Below are 17,619 nucleotides of genomic sequence, written 5' to 3'. Positions count from 1 at the left end.
GTCCGTGCGAGGTTTATAAAGCCGGCTTGACAGTCAGGGGCTGCGACAATACCCGAAAGCGCTGTCATAGGTTTTTTATATATATATATATATATATGTGTGTGTGTGTGAGTGTGTGTGTGTTTATGCGGGTTCCGGCCGCGGTGTCTTTCTCTTGTCGATCAACAGTTCGGCCATTATGGTTATGAGTGTGAGGGACAATGTTTAGATCAGCACAAAGGACAAGATTTGAACCCAATAACAAAATTAAGCACCACGGCACAGCAGCCTGGTCCGCATGTATCTTTTACTGATGTAACAAAACAATACATTTAGTGTTGAATCACAGACTGCGGAGATGAAGGAACAGAAGCTACAAATATAACAGTTACATTTGGAAGTTACTTTGATGAATAAAAAGAACATAACTATTTCAAAATAGGGCTTGTTTAGAACCGATATAACGTGAGAGCAACGAGAAGCATGGAAACTAAACATTGCATAACGTGATCTATACCAGAGAACACGATATAAAACTGACGACTTTTTAACTCGAACAACACCTCGCAAAGTAAGCGTTACATTTATACTCGTCTTTATACTCGCACAGTTAAGCGTTATGCTTTACATCTATGGTATGAATGCCTCTGAGCTGGTGGAGGAAAAATCTAATATAAAATCTATTGACCACACTATAAATGTGCGATAACTTTCCCATGAAATTAAAAGCATAAAATGTGTCTGAATTATATCTTTACATATATGGATTGACAGTAAAACTATACACCAAATACTGGAAACCAATATAAAAAGAGCCAGCCCAAGGCGGACAGGTTGCCTAAAGCAATCCAGACTGATTATATTTCATATACTGTACCATCAAAAGAAAAGGAAACCAAGCAACCAAAACAAACAACCATAAGAAAAAATACGCCTGATTTTTCCATTAATGGTATATTGAAAAATGGTAATATATAGTGAGAATTGCTGGTAATCTTTTAAGAAAATACAATATTGTGCGACTGTGGCTACATTTCCCTTCAGCCTGAAGCACTGGCGCTGAAGGGGACAGGACACGAGGACAATAATTCCAGCAGTGTGCGTTCGCGACTCTCGTGGCCGCAGCCAGCCCATGACTCCTACAACACACCTAGAACGCGGCCGATGGGCAGGAACCCACCAGAGATCCATGTGAGGAGCAAGGCTGTAGCTGGATTGTGACACAACTCAATATAGGAAATATAAATATAAGGTTCTGGAAGAGAAAGGGGTTGTTTTGGGCAAGGGGCAGGAGTGCAGTGTCCAATATGGTGCAGCAGGGCGGCGCTCAGTTGAGTTGGTCCAGGGCCTGCAGCAGATCCTCGCCTTGGAGTAGGTGCTGGCGATCCAGCACAGGCGCATTGACCTCGCAGTCATAGCGAGTGAGCTGGGGGAGACCGGCCCCCTCCACAGAGACACTCAACAGGCGGCTGGCCAGGTCTGAGGGTAAGACAGGACACACAAAATTAGGCCCATGATTCAAATACTGCAGAGCCCTAGGCAATGTGCTCTATTCCCCAATTAAACTGCTGACAAGTCTGTTCTGTGTCTCCCGCATAAAATCGTTATGCATGAAATTAAAACGAATGACCCAAATGTACTATTAGGATAGCACGTTTGAACCTTTAAGGCTCAACATTTTCAAAATGTGCTTCTGTCAGACTTTCAAAATTGGCAAAGTATTCATCTAACACCCAACTGAGTCTAGGTAGATTTCACAGTCGGGACTGCCTAGGTGGGCAGGGGAAGCAGGCCCTACCTGATGGCAGGAGCAGAATGGTTTTGTGGGAGAGCCCCTCGGGGAGTGTGGCCTCCAACACCCGGGCTCTCTTTCCTGCATCTGCAGAGCCCAGGGTCTCCTGGAGCAAAGCACCCTAGTGGGGGGGAGTAGGAGGTTAGGGATGTGATATGGATGTGGTGATGTGTGCGTGTTTAACAGGACTACTATCACACTCACCAGCTCTAGCACCTGGGGGCGTGAGGTCTCCCCTTCCAGCTTCCGCTTGCGCTGGATGTTCTCGATGGCCAGAAGCTTGGGGGACAGGTCCTGATCCAGCAGCACAGCCCTGGAATAAGACGGGGGGGGGGGGGTTACCATAGTTCTAAGTAATTTTACAAATATTGAAATATCAAAACAGTTTTGTATAAATTGTCATATAATTTATATAAGAAGCTGAGGAAGGTGGTTGAGCTTGTTTTGGAAAAACAATTATTCTCTCTCTGCTTTGTTGGTTAGGATATGCTGAGTGTCTAAGAAGAACACAGGCTTAGTTAGCTGCTATCACCAATTAACCATTAATTGAAGATGCCTTCTAAAACTGTTTAGCCCTGGTGGAGGTGGATTGTAGATAGGATAGGGGGTGGGGTACCTCTTGCTGAGTGCAGTGTCATTTGGTTCTGCCGGGACCGGGCTGGGGGAAATGGTGCGACTGCCGCTAAATGGGGAGCAGGGGGCACTCTGCACCTCCTGGAGGACGTGCAGTGGGGAGGCCTCCTGGGACGGGGAGGAGCCTGAGGCCAGGGACTCGGCTGGGGACAGCACCCGCAGCTGGAAGTCATCATCCATGGGGATGTATGGCGCCAACATCTCTAGATCCTGGTCCTCCATGGTCTAGTCACGAGATGGCGATGGGAGTGGAGAACAGGTGGAAAAGGAGGAGAGAAAAGACAGCGACAAAGACGTTGAAAACACAGGAACAGAGAGGTACCCGAGTGAACTTGCCCTTACCACTGCAGCTACAATCTCCATACTTCAACAGTACCTGAGATGTTAAGGGGGACTTTGGCTCTGTATCGATGGCAAACAGCTTCTCCACCAGCTCCAGCTTGAACTCAGACCCCATATCAGAGTCCACCTGGAAGAAGAAGTCTGGCAGGCTGATGGGCTGAAATGAGATCAGACAGTCTGTTCAACCGGTCACCCTGGTGCTGCCTTGATAGTCAAATGGTCTTGACATCCAGGGTAAAAAAAAAAAGTTTAATATTGATTAAAATTTTGAAGAGGGGTTTGGCAAGGTCAAACTTACTGTCCTCTTTGAGAAACAGGACTTACAGTAGCATGTACAGAATGAGAGATATGAGTAGAAGCATTGTCCTCTACAGAGAAAAAAAACAAAACAGTAATAAAACAGCAGAAAACACGCCTACAAGTTTACCTGAGGCGATGAACGCCCGGACACGGGCCCCGGGGATGTCTGGGCACAGGTCACGCCGAAAGGGAAGTCCTCAGAGCCAGGCTCCAGCTTAGTGTATAGCGGGCGGAGTGGTGGATCGGGCTCGCTGGGTGGCAGCGGAGACAGGGCCGGTTTCACGACGGTAGATGGGAGCATGACGTCGTTATATAGGGGGACCTCCTTCTCCAGCTGGAGCTCGGACTCTGCGGGGGCAGCCAGACGAGCAGGTTCAGCATTTACCCCCAAGCAGAAACATGTGCTTTGCAAGAAGATTTGAGATGCTCTAACCAGGACTGGTGAAGTCCAGGTGGATGATGGTGTCCCCGGCTGCAGGGGCCAGCAGGGTCAGTGCTTCAGGCTCCTCCTTCAGCTGCTCATACAGGCTCTCTGAGCCCTCCCTCTCCTCCACCTTGGTGAAGAGTTCGAACATGGCTGCCTCTGGGCCCTCGACATCTTCCTTGGCTTCTTCACGGGTATCCTCCTCAACTTCCTCCTTGGCTTCCTCTTTGGAATCCTCCAGTGTCTGCTCCAGAGACAACACCAGGTTCTCCTCCACCACACTGCTGCAGGGTAGCAAGTAGGACAAGGGGCAGGTCTCAGCAACAGCTCAGCTGTCATATCACTTTTAAACATTGGAGGGCACCATTTCTCTTCCACACATTGCACCCTCATCCAATTATTCTTGATCTCAGGCACGCACGCACACACACACACACACACACACACACACGCACACACACACACACACACACACACAAGTACTGTTTATAGATATACCAGTTTAGAATCAGTTGTTGTACCTGAGCACATAATTCACACAAACAATACACTGTGGCTGGGAGTTTTTGGTGTTATAGATGACAGTAGCCTGAGTCTCCACCCATACAAAGCCGCCCTTCTTGGCCAACATGCGGTATTGGCCTGTAGTAGCCTGACCCTTGGCAAACACTGAAAGAGGCAGAAAGAAGGACAGCTATAAGTCATGTGACAGAGCTTGACCTGTATTTTCCCCACAGAGATTTATGCTGAATTTAAGCTCTTACAATTATGGTGTGTCTTGGTCAGGTGGTCTGAGTCCAGTGCGTGGTAGTACTCATACACCGAGCGATTCAACAGATCCTCTGGTTCATAGCCCATCAGCTCTGTAATCCTAGGACGTAGTGACAGGGAAAGGGTTAATGATCTCATTACTCAGCAGGTGGCACAGATATATTTAAGAGGTAGAGTCATTTACTCCATGACAATTTGACCATATCAGGGAAATGCTGGCTGAGTAAATGATAATCATCATCTCTGGATAATGGTGATTCTATTATGGAAGCAGCCATACACCTCTGCTTGGCAGTATTGTCTATTAGGATTCCCAGCCACTAGGTGGCAGTACTGTTCCACAGCAAAGAACTGACCTCTCGTCGCAGTAGGAGAATTTCATGTCGAGAGTGTGACGGCTGAGGAAGGTCTTGCTGTCCAACGGCACCTCGATGTTGGAGGGGTGGGGGATGGGTTCGCAGATTAGAACCAGGTACGGCATGGGTGGCTCCTTGTAACCACACTCATCGTTATTGTTGACGTCATTATTGTTCTCGTACACACGGATGTGGCCGGTGCAGTGCAGAACCTGGGGAAAAGAGCCAGGCACATACCGGTTACACTAGGGACTGAACAAAGCTATCAGTTGAATGTAAGTTTATTTATTGGCTGTTGCACCTTTACCTGAGCACTGCCATTGCTCTAGAATGACCTAACCAAACATCATTAGGGAAACCAGTCAATCACACACCTTCCATGTGGCAGACTTTATATTAACAGTTCGCCCTCTGCTTGTGAGTGTGCACTTCATGCGCAGAAAGAAGCTGCGCACTGTGTTCTGCACCTTGGCTTTCTTAGAAGGGCCTGGGACAAAGAAAAAGACGCATGCAAATAGTCAACATAACATTTAAATCTGCACAAATCAGACTGACCCAGACTGCAGTTCCCAGTGTTCCTAGTGCCACCAAGTCTGGTGTCAGAACACCTCACCTGTTTTGTAGACAAGCATCTCCCTCAGCTCCTCATGGTCACAAGGGTGAGCAAAGTCAAAGACACTGTGCCCAGTCAGGTCAAACTGTCATACAAGAGAAATTCAATATTCAGACAAGTATTTAAAGTGAAGTGGGAACAACAGGGTGTTACCAGTGATGACCTCACCTGAGCGAGGCCCAGGCACTTGCTGACATTCTCGGTGAGATACACTATGTCCCCATCCTCAGAAAGAACCATGAGAAACCCTTCCAGGGCCTTCAGGTAGAAGCTGTTGAGATGAGAGTCCACCTCAGGCTCCTCTTCAGGTTGATCTAGCCGTAAACGAGGAGGGGGAAATCAAGATTAGGGCTACAGCTAGCAGTGCTAAACAACCAGAAAGAATACTACTATGCATCAGTCAGAGCTAATCAGCAAGTACGCTGTGCCTTGGCTGATGCTAGCCAGCGCTAATCTGGAGGAGCACCACCCGTCTTTTCAGTTGATTCTTCCTTCCCTGCTCCTGTTTAGTTTGAAAAAAAGTGTCATTTACCAAGCAGATTGAGCTCCCAAAAAAACCACCATTTTTTCTTGCAGATCTTCCCCTGCTGTGATTCCACTATGGACAACCTAGTTAGATGGAGGTCTTGGCAGGGAAACTTGATATGAGTGCACAATTTCAGTGCCACCTCCTTCTTCCATTCTGGTTGTGACAGGACACATACCTGTGTTCAACAGCTTCCTCATGCGCAAGTAGCTGATAGTCAGCCTCATGATGGAGGCCTTATCGAGACTGGAGGTCACGCTGTGGGGCAGGGGCAGCTGGTGTGCCAATTCGTAGAACACCTCCGACTCCTTGCCACGACGGCATCGTGCAGCATCCCGCGACTTCTCCTTCCTCCTCTCCGAGCTCACCCTGAAGGACAACAGAGACTAGTGTCCATTTCTAATCCATCTGGACAAATCAAGGCTCTTGCCTTCTGGACAGAGGCCAAAAGCACTGATTCTCAGGCAGGAAGCCAGGAGGAACAGCACTAGTCGGCTACAAACATATGCAAGTTTGTTTGTTTTTTTGACAGTTGTTTTACATTAGCTTCCTAAGTAGGGCAGTGCGATAAGGAGGACGTGCTGTTGTGTGTAAATCAAAGTCATTTAGCTAGATAACTAAAAATAAAATACGTATTTCAGTATCTCTTGTAAAATTGCCGCCTCTAATAAATCCATCATACTTTACCCACACTAATCATTCAAGAAACAACCATGCATAAAAAATAAAGCAAACGAACAATAACAAAAGAAAGCAGAATATCAAATGCATTAAATTACCCAGGCCTCGTGCTTGACAGCCATATCATATTTCACCAAAGCACTTCAACAGATTGGAGTGTCAGGAAGGAGAAGTATTGTGCTGTCCCTCAACAAGCTCCACCCAGACCGAGGTGACAGCAGATAAACTGACCACTCATTCAGTCTGCTTTTCCTGCTTTTACACTCTACTAGTAGCCTAACAGCAGAAACTCACTGATCCTTCCTGCTTCTTGATCTTTAAAGTCACAGGGGGCCTCTCATTTCCTGTTTCTGAAATAAAGCCAGATTGTTTACTGTATGGGGGGGGGACATTGGAGTGCTGGAAGCTCTGCTCCCCTAATCCAATAGCAGTCAGAAACATCAGCAAAGGGCTTCTTCACTGGTGCAACAAGGTCCTCTAAAGACCATCTGCCTGATATGTGGCCTCCTGGCCTAGAACCCGAAACACACCATGATCAGCAACCACCCTCTGTGAGCTGGCAAGCAAGCTGGCTGCAACCAGAATAGTTATGAGTCAATGCTGAAAGCCAAGTAGGACGTGACTAACAACTGTGCAAAGGACCGCCCCTCAATATAGTAAAATGGGTTCCACTCTGCCAACACAAGGTGTAGTTCAGGCCTGTGAACTTAAAATCTGCAGCAGGTGACAACTCAGACTACAGGGTTCTACCAAGGTGCACTCTCTCTCTCTCCTGATGCAGCCTATTTCCTGATTATCATTTTTCTTTCATGTCATGTCTCAACACTGCAGCCAATCGATGACCAACTGCATCAAGATGTGGCTTATGGTTCCATACAAGAGCACTGTAAATCAAGGTTTTCTGAAAGCCCACTGGCCATTAAATACAGCACAGAAAAAACCAGACTACACCATGGCATTTTGTAGGGTAAATATGTAGCCGTTTCTGTGCTCAACAAACAGGAAAGTAAACATACACATGTGTTTTGGGAATGTCTGTCAATTTCATTACTCTTCTTGAATAATCTGATGTCCACGTTAGTTTTTACTGTTTAATTTAGCATTTTCCTCAAAGAATTGACTTGAAAAATAGTCACTCCCTCTAAATGAAATCACACACCACTGAAGGTCAGTATGGGCAGAAGGCTCCTGGCATGCTGCCTGAAGCTTTCTGCAGCAGTCTGAATTTACTCTAGACTGCCGCTTTCATTTTGTTTACATATCTCTGAACCTTTGTAGACCAGGAGGGGTCTTCCACAAAGCAAGATTTCTCAGTTTGCAGGGTTAACTTAAGCTAAAAGTCATGATTGCCCAACGTGAATGTTCCTTACTTAAACTCTTATTGGGCAAGCATGACTTTTAGCTTAAGTTAACCCAGCTAACTGAGAAATCATGCTTTGTGGAACACACCCCTAGAGGACTTGGAGTAAACAAAAAGAATATTTATCTTTTAGCTCTGTAGGGTTTCCACAAACATTCACAAATTCTTCAACGTATAACACAGGGGAGAGCATTTGTATTAGACATTATCTCGTTTGGCACAGACCGAGTGGCTTAACTGCACAACATCAGACATGGTTTCTCAAAATATTTTATTAATAGGTATCGTGGTGTCTTTCATAATCCACTGAAGCCATAACTGGATATGCTCCAGCACATGTAGCAAGAAATTTGTACACTCATCTCTGCAAAGGGCAAGTATTTATGTACGGATCATCCCAGCATCACCCTGCTTTCCCCTGGCCTTGAAAGCCATTGCCAGGATTCCACAGGGAGCATGGGTAGGAGGAGCAGGTCGTGGCTGGGAGTGACCAGTGCTGAAGATGGCAAGTGTGCCATCACACACTGACATGCACACCATCAAAAGATACATTTATATACATTTTTATTTATATATATATATATATATATATATATATATATATATATATATATATATATATATATATATATGCTATATTCTGGTATCAGCAGCAACTTGTTATCATCGATGGTACCTTGGCAGCTTAAATAGCTTAGACCATATATCACTTAGGTACCCAGTTATTTGCCGATTACCTCTCAAAATGTACAACAAGAAGCACCCTCCTAGAGTTTTGTAAAGGGTAAAAAAAAAATGATTAAAAACTGCAAGGAGATCCACAGCTATACAAACACGTACCCTCAGAAGGGTCCTGGGGGAACAGTTCGGTCACCCAAACAAAATGTCCTATCTACTTTCGATTTCAATCACCTATATTTATGTTTGGAAGACCATCAGTAGACTGCATGAGAAAGTCATGCAGGCCTAACCGGCTCTGCAGCATTCACAAAATGATGTTGTTGTCTGTAAGAGATACAGTAAACATGCCCAGTCTTGACAATTATTTCCCACTTAGCATCTTGCCATCGGGACTGGCAAGTAAGCCTTAGCAGCAGAATAACACAAGGACCCTAAATCCTCCAACAATATCTAATATGAATCTGAACAGATAACTGGTTACAAACTTACTGAAGTTACAAGGTGACATTCACAAAGCAAAATTTATATGGGAACCTGCATGTTCACTTTCCTCTCTAGTAGAAGCCTTGCTCTCAACTGTCATTCCTAATTGTGCCCTTGAGAGGTAAAGTGAGCTATCCCACAAAAACAAAGTTTTGAGAAAATGAGTTCCAAAGTTGAATTTTTTTTTCAAAAAAAACTGTGTGCCTATACCCTACAATTGATATACATCATAGGTAGCACAGAGGTATGACCCTCAATAATTAATATTGAACACTAAACTCATTTTTGACTGACATGTGGGGTAGCCCACTTTACCTCTCAAGGGCACAATTGCAAGATCCATCTGACGCTTTCTGCCTCTGTCTTGAGAAAGTATATATTTATAATGTGCCTAAAGCCACCAGATCACTTATCACAAGAGAATATTATGAATCACCCCCCCCTACAAAAACCAACATGAACAGAACTAAGAAAGCAAAGCATCACCGGTTGCTCCTGCTTCTATTATTTTAGACATTTGGGCTCAATGACCTAAAGTTCAGCAATACCCATATTTAAGGTATATAGCAGTGAAAACAGATGTGAAGGGTACTGTAACTGCATTCCTAGTTAAGCTTGCATCAATCTCAGCTTGTCTGTGTGTGTGCACAAGAGAGAGAGACAGGGGCATTCACCTACAAACAGCCTCATTTTTCTTTATCAGGTTAAAGAATTGGTCCAATCACATTGTGCTCTCCCTTCACAGAATGTAGAGTAGTAATTTCTTTAATAGGAACACTGTCAGCAACAGATCATGCGACAAATACAGATCATGTGACAAATACAGATCATGTCACTGGTTTAAATTTTATCAACACTCCTTGCATGCATGCTACTGTACCGTGGCATTCAAGAGCAACAGCTAAACAAGAGGGAAGGGGGGGGGCAATGGGACCTAAGTGAGCCAACCAGTGCTGGGGACAGATTGCTGGAATGTGTTATGAAGGTCACACAGAGTACCTTTGCAGAACCACAGACCGTAACACGTATACCAGTGAAAGGGAACTGGCCAAGATTCATACATCCACATCCCCTACCCCCAGTGCATAGCAATTAGGACACACAAATCATCTCTTAAGGAGCAGGAGTTGCAAAGAGGGATACGCTACAGAAAGGTCACATACAAATCAACAAGTTTGCCTGCAAACTCAGGTACCATCCCCCTATCATTGTGGCTAGCTATACGGCAGATAAATTATACACACACATATTATAGATCCCAATAACATCAAAGTTCATAGCACCTGAAGAACAAGCACAGGTTGTTGGTGATTCCTACGGGAAAATGTTTGTTTTATACAGATCAGTATCGAACCTACAGAGTACTGCTGAAAAGCAACAAAGACACAGACCCCATCCAACACTGGATTATGTGAAAACGTATTAATCCAGGTCCCTCAACCATCCTCTGAGATGCTCTTGATCTGCAGCACTAGCCAGGCATGTCCACGAAATTCCACACCGTGTGATGGCAGCTGCTGATTCACAACCAAGTGAGAATGAAGCATCTTATATACTTTGTGGTAGAAGCTGAAGTTTGTTAACAGACACTAGGCAAAAGAGGGAAAAAAAAAGTTAGCCGGATTTTCTTGTTTCTGTATATTTTAAGAAGTGAAAGCAAAGATTATATTATTAAAAAAGGCAAAATCCAAGGCAAAAAAACTAAAGGAAAAAAATTTTAAAATAATAATAAAAAAAAAAAAACACAAATATCCTGCACAGCAAATATATCCAATAATCAGGTTTTGTTACACTTTAAACATGCTGAAACAAGAATTTGCATGAACTATCATCGACTAGGGATAACCTGGTTATCAGCTTCTTACTGTAGTACGACTCCCTGCCTGGCATGCCAATGATAAAATGCTAACGCTAAATTAAATCGGATCCATTCCCACATCCTGCCACTTATTTGGATTAAAGAAAATGACCTTGTACTTTGCTGGTATTATACACCATTTGTTTGCCTGATTTACAGTAAAAAAATGAATGCAAACTTTTTCTGACAAGGGAGTGGCCTCTATCAAAAAGGCAAAGCTTGGAAATTACTTTCCAACCATACACTGTTAAAACAAAATGCATCCTGAGGCAACTGCACTCCAGTTATAAAATCACTCCAGCTTCCCTTGTTACGTTAACACCTTGTTACCACAAGCTGTGACAAAAACTCTCATTGACGTCAAGTCTTGAGTGATTAACACACCAGACGAAAGAAGGCTGGATTATACGTTCACAAATAAGAGTGCTTCAATGGGCTATAAAATGATAAAGACAGAAGCTACATCTGGTTCCTGAGAGATTGCTATGTCGTTTATTGGCAGAAGCTGGCAAACCCCTGAACTCGAAAACAGTGCAGTAGAACTGGCTCAATTATAGATGGGCTGAAGCACAGCTTTCACTGAACTTAATATTTAAAAAGCCCTTTTTGCCAAGAGCATAACAGGAGGCTTTCAACAGACAAGCCAATTTACTCAGGATGAAATAGGCACCACTGAGACAAATCCTCAGCAAGTATTTCTGAATGAACACAAGGCTCCAAGCAGCCACTTCAGAAAGAACAATCTCAGGAACATCAACACAAAACAGCCTGAACTTGAAAACAACCTGTGAGACTGAACTGGCACACAGTCCCATAAAATTTTTATTGCTGGACGCAGCCTCACACTGAAAATTGTTCCAAACAAAGTCACACTGGGTGAGCTGGTGGTAATTTACCAAGTAGCTAAAGCTAGACTGAGACAATGATGCAAACTGAGATCTTAGACAAACGACACTGCACACCCACTTCACATTTAAAATAAGCCCCATCAGAATTCCCCTCAATGTCAAGCTAAAAACAGACACCTGAGTGCACCTCCGTAATGCCAGGTAGAAATCGTTCGGGTATATTAGCAAGAGAGAGCATAACACACCGTTACATACGTTTTCTTAGGGTAGTCCTGTCATTTTAAAAGAACATACTTTATCGTGTGAGGACCAGCCAAAACGCAATAGCATTTAGCATAGAAACTATGGCGTGTCGTTTCGCTTATTTCTCTATATTGAAGGCATACCGGAAGGGTGATTACTTAAAATAAAAAGCAACAGGTGCCAAGGCGTTTTTATATTTGGACCTGGGCCAGTCGCAGAGACCCCATTAATGAGAATTCTAATACTAAAACGCAAACTGGTGAAATTGAACTGCCAGCTAGTTTGACTACGTCTAATGTTATTAAAGCATACGGGGTCAAGTATGCAGTAGGCCAGAACCACAAAAGCCAACGTTTATATAAATATACTGGGTTATAGGTCAAACGTGGGCAGCTATCTGTTTTGAACTGTCTAAATACAATGTCCAGATGCATCAAGCTTTTCTGCCAGGACTGAACTAAATAGTGCTCATCCCTCAGTCGTGAATAAGCAGTCCAAATCGGCGTAACTGCTTAATCAATGTGCGTAAGTAACAATGTTAATGTGGCACAGTTGGTTTAAAATAATAATACAAGTTAAACTTACAGTATTCACGTGGAAACAACAAAACGATTTCTTTAAAAAAACGCAGATGTGACAATAAAACAAGAGAATTAACACATAACACAAATTCAACAAAATTATTTCAAAGCACTAGCAATACGCCTAAGACCGATTATCAGTTTTATAAGATCCGACTGACCTGCAGTCCTAGTAACAAAATGGCGACGTGTTGAAAGACATCGGGCAGCTAGCTAAACGTAAAACATTACTAGGTAGTGCGGCACAAATAAGCGCATCAAGAGCGACCAGAAAATATGACTAGCAGTATATCAACACAATGTGATTGTCAGAAAAAAGCAAGTACCTTTTCTTTTCAGTGACAACCCCTGTGTCCATTCTGGGCTGAAACCTCTCAGTCTGATGCTAAGCTAATGCTAGCTTTCTCAAAACAACGTAGCACTCAGGCTATCTGGCTCCGCAGGCCACGCGAGTCAATGAATAATTCCACAAGAAAACTCCAGGGAAAGGGGAAAAACACAAATTCCTCCTTTAGCGCAAAAGCTTTGCCCGTCTGCGAAGTATTCAAGAGGTGAAACCTCCGCTGAGCCAAAAGTCAAAGCATTTGTTCGGCGACGTCGAGAAGCCGTTGAGCAAAACGGACCCGATGGCGTTATACACTCTCGAGATTCGCCAGCACCTACACACTATTGTAGGAGCCGAGTACGCGCGGTCACGTGCCCGGGGCCGCGGGGACGCGCCTGCGCAACTCTGAAGACAGCCGAGGCAAAGCTTTCGTATTATTATTATTATTATTATTATTATTATTATTATTACATTTCCACTGAATTAAAAAAATATATTTAAATTATCTTTTATTCAAAGCATCGTTTAACTTCATTTCACTCACCGCGCCTATTATGTAATATACGAGTTCATAGCTATTAAAATTAAATTAATAGACATTTTGTTAAATCATTTCTCAAATAAATAATATCTCGTCCACTACCTTTTACATTGAAACGTTTAACACAAGCTACTTTACGCAGCTGTTACGGTTTCACACCAGACGTGTAGTGGTGGATATACGCAGGAATACGGCGTATATTCACCTCTAAAGAAATGGATTTACCGTATAAATCCACATCCACCCGCCTAAAAAAGTGCCACAAATACGCATCAGTCAGAGAATTGCGAATATGCAATTATACGGTATAACGGTATTGTATACCCACATAGGAAGACACCACTATTCCATACAGCAATAGTGTCTAAGCAAAGATCCACCACCTGTACTTTACTGTGAACTGTAAATGAATAATAGCAATAAAGAAAATGTATTAAACTCAATAACTTTATTTTCGCTTTTGTGGAAAAACAAAATACACAAATAAAGTCGAATTGTCATTGCGATGTTCTATGCAACCGGCTGCCCTCGGGGGGTCCCTCCTAGCTCAGGATCCAGGCCACTGCGTGCCCTGCCTGTCCTGTCACTGAACCTCAGCTTTCACAAATATGACACAGTGCTTGGTGCCAAGTGGATAAGGCTCAATTTGAGCTACTGCTAATCTCTTATTTTTTTGTTGTTTGAGCTAAAAGTCGGGTATGGTATTAACTCTTCGCACTAATATTGAATTTATGTATATAGTGTTTTGTTATACCTTCAATTGCCAGGACATGGAAGGATGTTTTATTCGTGCAATCTGAATAATTTCGGTGAATGGGTTTGATGACCCTGATCCATGTGTGATGGGTTTAATTGCAGGTTTTTTGCAAAAATGCTGAGCGGCAGCAATTTTCCAGAATGACTCTTAACCACATTTGTCTGTAGTACTGCTGTGGTAACGAAAGGGGCATGTAAAAAGAGGACCAACTAAAATTAGAGGATTGCTAGTGACAACTAGGTATGTTTTGGGTCTGTTCCACCACAGAGAAACGTGCAGATCGTGCTGAGGGCAATGCTTCACCATGGCTTAACAGACCATGGAAAAAATACATAAATTCTCATCCAGCTTCCAGTTACCATGTGAAAAAAATGCCAGCCCAATGCCTTTGCCAGCAGGGAGAACTGAGCCACACAGCTCTGTCACTGACGATTGGTTGCTTTCAAGGCTGTGTCTGAATTTGATTATTCCCACTGCTTGGTAGGTCTCTCAGCTGATAGGCTGCCGCAGCATCAGCATGTGGGAGGAGTTATGGCGACCAACCTGGATCATCCCACAGCAGAGAAGCAAATGCAAGAACCAAAGAGAGTAAAAGAAAAGTTCTTTTACAGACCGAGTCCTCGATCCTGGTGCCAGAAGCTGTTGTCATTTCACATCGGGGAGCAGAACAAAGAGCGACTAAAGCTCTGGAGAAAATTAAGAGACCGCAGCAAAATTTTCATTTTCAGTAGGACAGTTTCATTTATCAGTTTATGGGAATGCATCTGCGTAAAATATACATCTCTTGCAAGCTCCTTGCCTGAAATATTTTTATTCTAAAGAGGTACATTTACATATCCATAGCACAGTTAACATATACAAGAGTTTATCAATGACAGCAGAGAGCATAGGAGCTCATGAGTAGGTATAAATATTATGAGTAAAGCAGTGGTCTCCAAACTTTTTTAAAGTACAAACTACTTTTATAAGGAAAATCATTTGGAGTCACAGTATCTTTTGCTGAACTGGGAGGATGCCCTCCCTGAGAGACTTTTGCCAAATGTGGCGGTCCACAGTCAACTGGAAAACAATCAACCTGTCAATCACAATCAATCGTTTGGTGCCCACTGGACTAAATCATTGCTTTTCCCAGTTGGCCTGCAGGTCCGGCCCCTACACCTGTAGCATAGTCAAAATGTCTCTGGCTTACATTCAGTGATTGTGTGACAATAATTATGATTCAGGTTGGAATAGAGCAACACGGCCAACATCAAGTCTGTCATTCTGGATTTACACTTCAGGCATGTCTAGGATGATATAAAATAATGATGCATGCATTCCATCACTAATGCAGTCTGTGTGCACGCTTGCAGAAAGCAGTGGAGGTTCATATAGCAATGCACTGCCTTTAGTCATAGCTGGAGAGGCCTGGATGTGACGACCCAACATCCGCTGTCCCCACAGCGTTCCACGCTAGAGCCGCAGGTAACAATAACATCATCTGTTGTCATTTCACATCGGGGAACAGAGCGAACAGCAGCTACACTCATTTCCGTTACATTGTGTTAAGATTCTGCGCTGTGGTTTGTCACTGTAAATCCACAAGAAGCTTTATGCAAAAGGGAAATTTCGCAAGATGTGGAAATTGTACGCTGCATTGAAGCAAGTAGAATAATGGGGTCCAACACAATAGAACGTAAACTTCGCACATGCAAGGAACCAGATTGTTTGGTTATTGTCAAATTAGCAGCAAAATAAGGGAAGTTTAAGAAAGTTTGATGTTAATCAGTTATTTGTCCAAAATTAGGTGCGAATGTCCTAAAGAAATGTTCTCTGTACTTGTTAGAAGCATCAACATTTCATTTAAAATTTTTTAGAAAAGGTGAAAGCTTGTCCTTGGTGCCTCGTCACCAAAAAAATTAATTGCGTGGTGCATTGCTGTGGTATTCCACCCAGGGTATGTCTTGCCTTATACCTTCTGCTCTGTGCTTCTCAGCAGTCTGAGGATCAGCTTCACCCTTATTGGATAAGCAGATATTGAAAGAGGATGGAGGGCGCAATGCACTTGACTTGAAATATAGTGCTTTTATAATAAATGGGCTGGTATCTGGCTCAGTGGGTTAGGCTCCTGAGCCTGCGAACGGAAGGCAGCCGGTTCATGCCCCGGCCTTGGCATAGTCACGTCTTCAATTGGCCCTCAAGCTATCAAAATGCCCCAGGGGCAGTGATTAAATGGCCTGACCTTGCACTTGGCCCTCAAGCTTTGCTTTCAAATGTGTACGTGCGTGTGGTGCCTCAAAGATGGGATATGTGAAGAGAAGCATTCCAATGTACCAATACTCACACTTGTGCAGATGGCAAGTAAAGCTTTATTTCATAATACAAACACATAAAGAGGAATATCTGCAGTGGCGTTCCATTTAATGTCGCAAAATGAACATCAACGGCAGGCAATCATAAATCCACCACCCCATCGACCACATCCATAATATGTCAACGTTCTACTCCTGACCTTGAGATGATGGCTGGTGCACATCAGGGCTGGTGTCCTACTGTCTGCCCCCCCCCCTTTGGGTAAGTATGGGGTTTATTCTGAATAGGTTGAATCTGGATACTCATTCCTCAGATGCTGGCGGGAATCTGCCCTGTAATTTTAACAGGTCAACATAACACGCATTGCCTCTCTCTGTGGTGAGGGGGGGGGGGGGGGGGCGGCGGCATTGATCCCTCCCCCTCTGGTCAATAAAAGGCAGCCCTTATATTAATGACTGTTCCCTGGGCTCTCCTCTGAGCCAGAAACTATAATTAAGGCTTTCTTTCCACTGGGCTTCATCCATCCACCCTGTTCTCTCTCTCTTTTTTGTATTCCCTCCTCCCTGTTTTCCCCCCAGCTGAATTAGTACCCTATTTCCAGTAGCCAACTTGTGACACAGCACATTATGATGCCTGTGTCACGTATGCTTAGTAAGCCGTTCTCTCTCTTCATTGATACGACCAAGCTGTATGAGTGCTTTGTTTAAGAGCAGGAGAAGGAGCCTTGGAGTGGGGAATACGATACAGGAAGGGGAAGTTCAGACGCGTCTTTGTCGCTAACCTTCCTCTACCAGACAAGGACATCTCCAAACCTCTGGATCACAGTCAACTGTAACCTGAACTGCTCCCGTAAAGTAATCAGCTGAACAAATGGATGGAAGTTATATTTGCAGTTTGACAAAAAAAAAAAAAAAATGTAAGTCAGGGGATGATGCTGGATTTTCCGATACCTTGCAGATACCCACAAGGCGATGGTGCCAGGATGTAGTCAATCGAGTGACAGAATCCCCAGAAACACTGTGTTTGTGGCTGGTGTGACTCACTACACCCGTGTTCTGATTTTAGCAGAAGCGATAATAGGGACTCTGGGGGATCTCCAGTTGGCCCCTCCCTTCAACAGGGTAAAACTACTATTTCAAAATGAACTCTAAATGAATAATACAACAAAGAGAATTTAATAAACACAAGACCTTCATTTTCACTTTCATGAAAGACAGAATCTACAATTAAAGT

General features: G+C 43.7%; 1 protein-coding gene across 1 annotated transcript; it reads right to left on the bottom strand.

Annotated features, from left to right (window-relative positions):
* Positions 1-267: 267 nt before the first annotated feature.
* hif1aa (hypoxia inducible factor 1 subunit alpha a) lies at positions 268-13,147 on the bottom strand. The gene is made up of 15 exons (XM_048975443.1): positions 12,798-13,147; positions 5,915-6,105; positions 5,379-5,524; positions 5,211-5,295; positions 4,972-5,084; positions 4,598-4,809; positions 4,235-4,341; positions 3,992-4,139; positions 3,480-3,754; positions 3,174-3,394; positions 2,781-2,903; positions 2,388-2,629; positions 1,976-2,084; positions 1,778-1,892; positions 268-1,458 (listed from the first exon to the last, which is right to left on the bottom strand). The coding sequence occupies exons 1-15, from the start codon at positions 12,827-12,829 to the stop codon at positions 1,307-1,309; spliced, it is 2,271 nt and encodes a 756-aa protein (XP_048831400.1). The 5' UTR covers positions 12,830-13,147; the 3' UTR covers positions 268-1,306.
* Between the last annotated feature and the right edge of the window lie 4,472 nt (positions 13,148-17,619).

Source organism: Brienomyrus brachyistius, chromosome 14 (assembly GCF_023856365.1).
Source record: "Brienomyrus brachyistius isolate T26 chromosome 14, BBRACH_0.4, whole genome shotgun sequence".
NCBI lineage: Eukaryota > Metazoa > Chordata > Actinopteri > Osteoglossiformes > Mormyridae > Brienomyrus > Brienomyrus brachyistius.
Note: the sequence above shows the minus strand (reverse complement) of the source record. Positions and strands in the feature narration are given on the sequence as shown.

Bases quoted from the DNA above. Each gene is read 5' to 3' on its own strand.
- hif1aa (XM_048975443.1), bottom strand. From the start codon at position 12,829: ATGGACACAGGGGTTGTCACTGAAAAGAAAAG. The intron at 4,342-4,597 runs GTCAGTTCTTTG...ACTACGTCCTAG, and splicing joins TTCTCCTACTGCGACGAGAG to GATTACAGAGCTGATGGGCT. The intron at 4,140-4,234 runs GTAAGAGCTTAA...TGCCTCTTTCAG, and splicing joins GACCAAGACACACCATAATT to TGTTTGCCAAGGGTCAGGCT.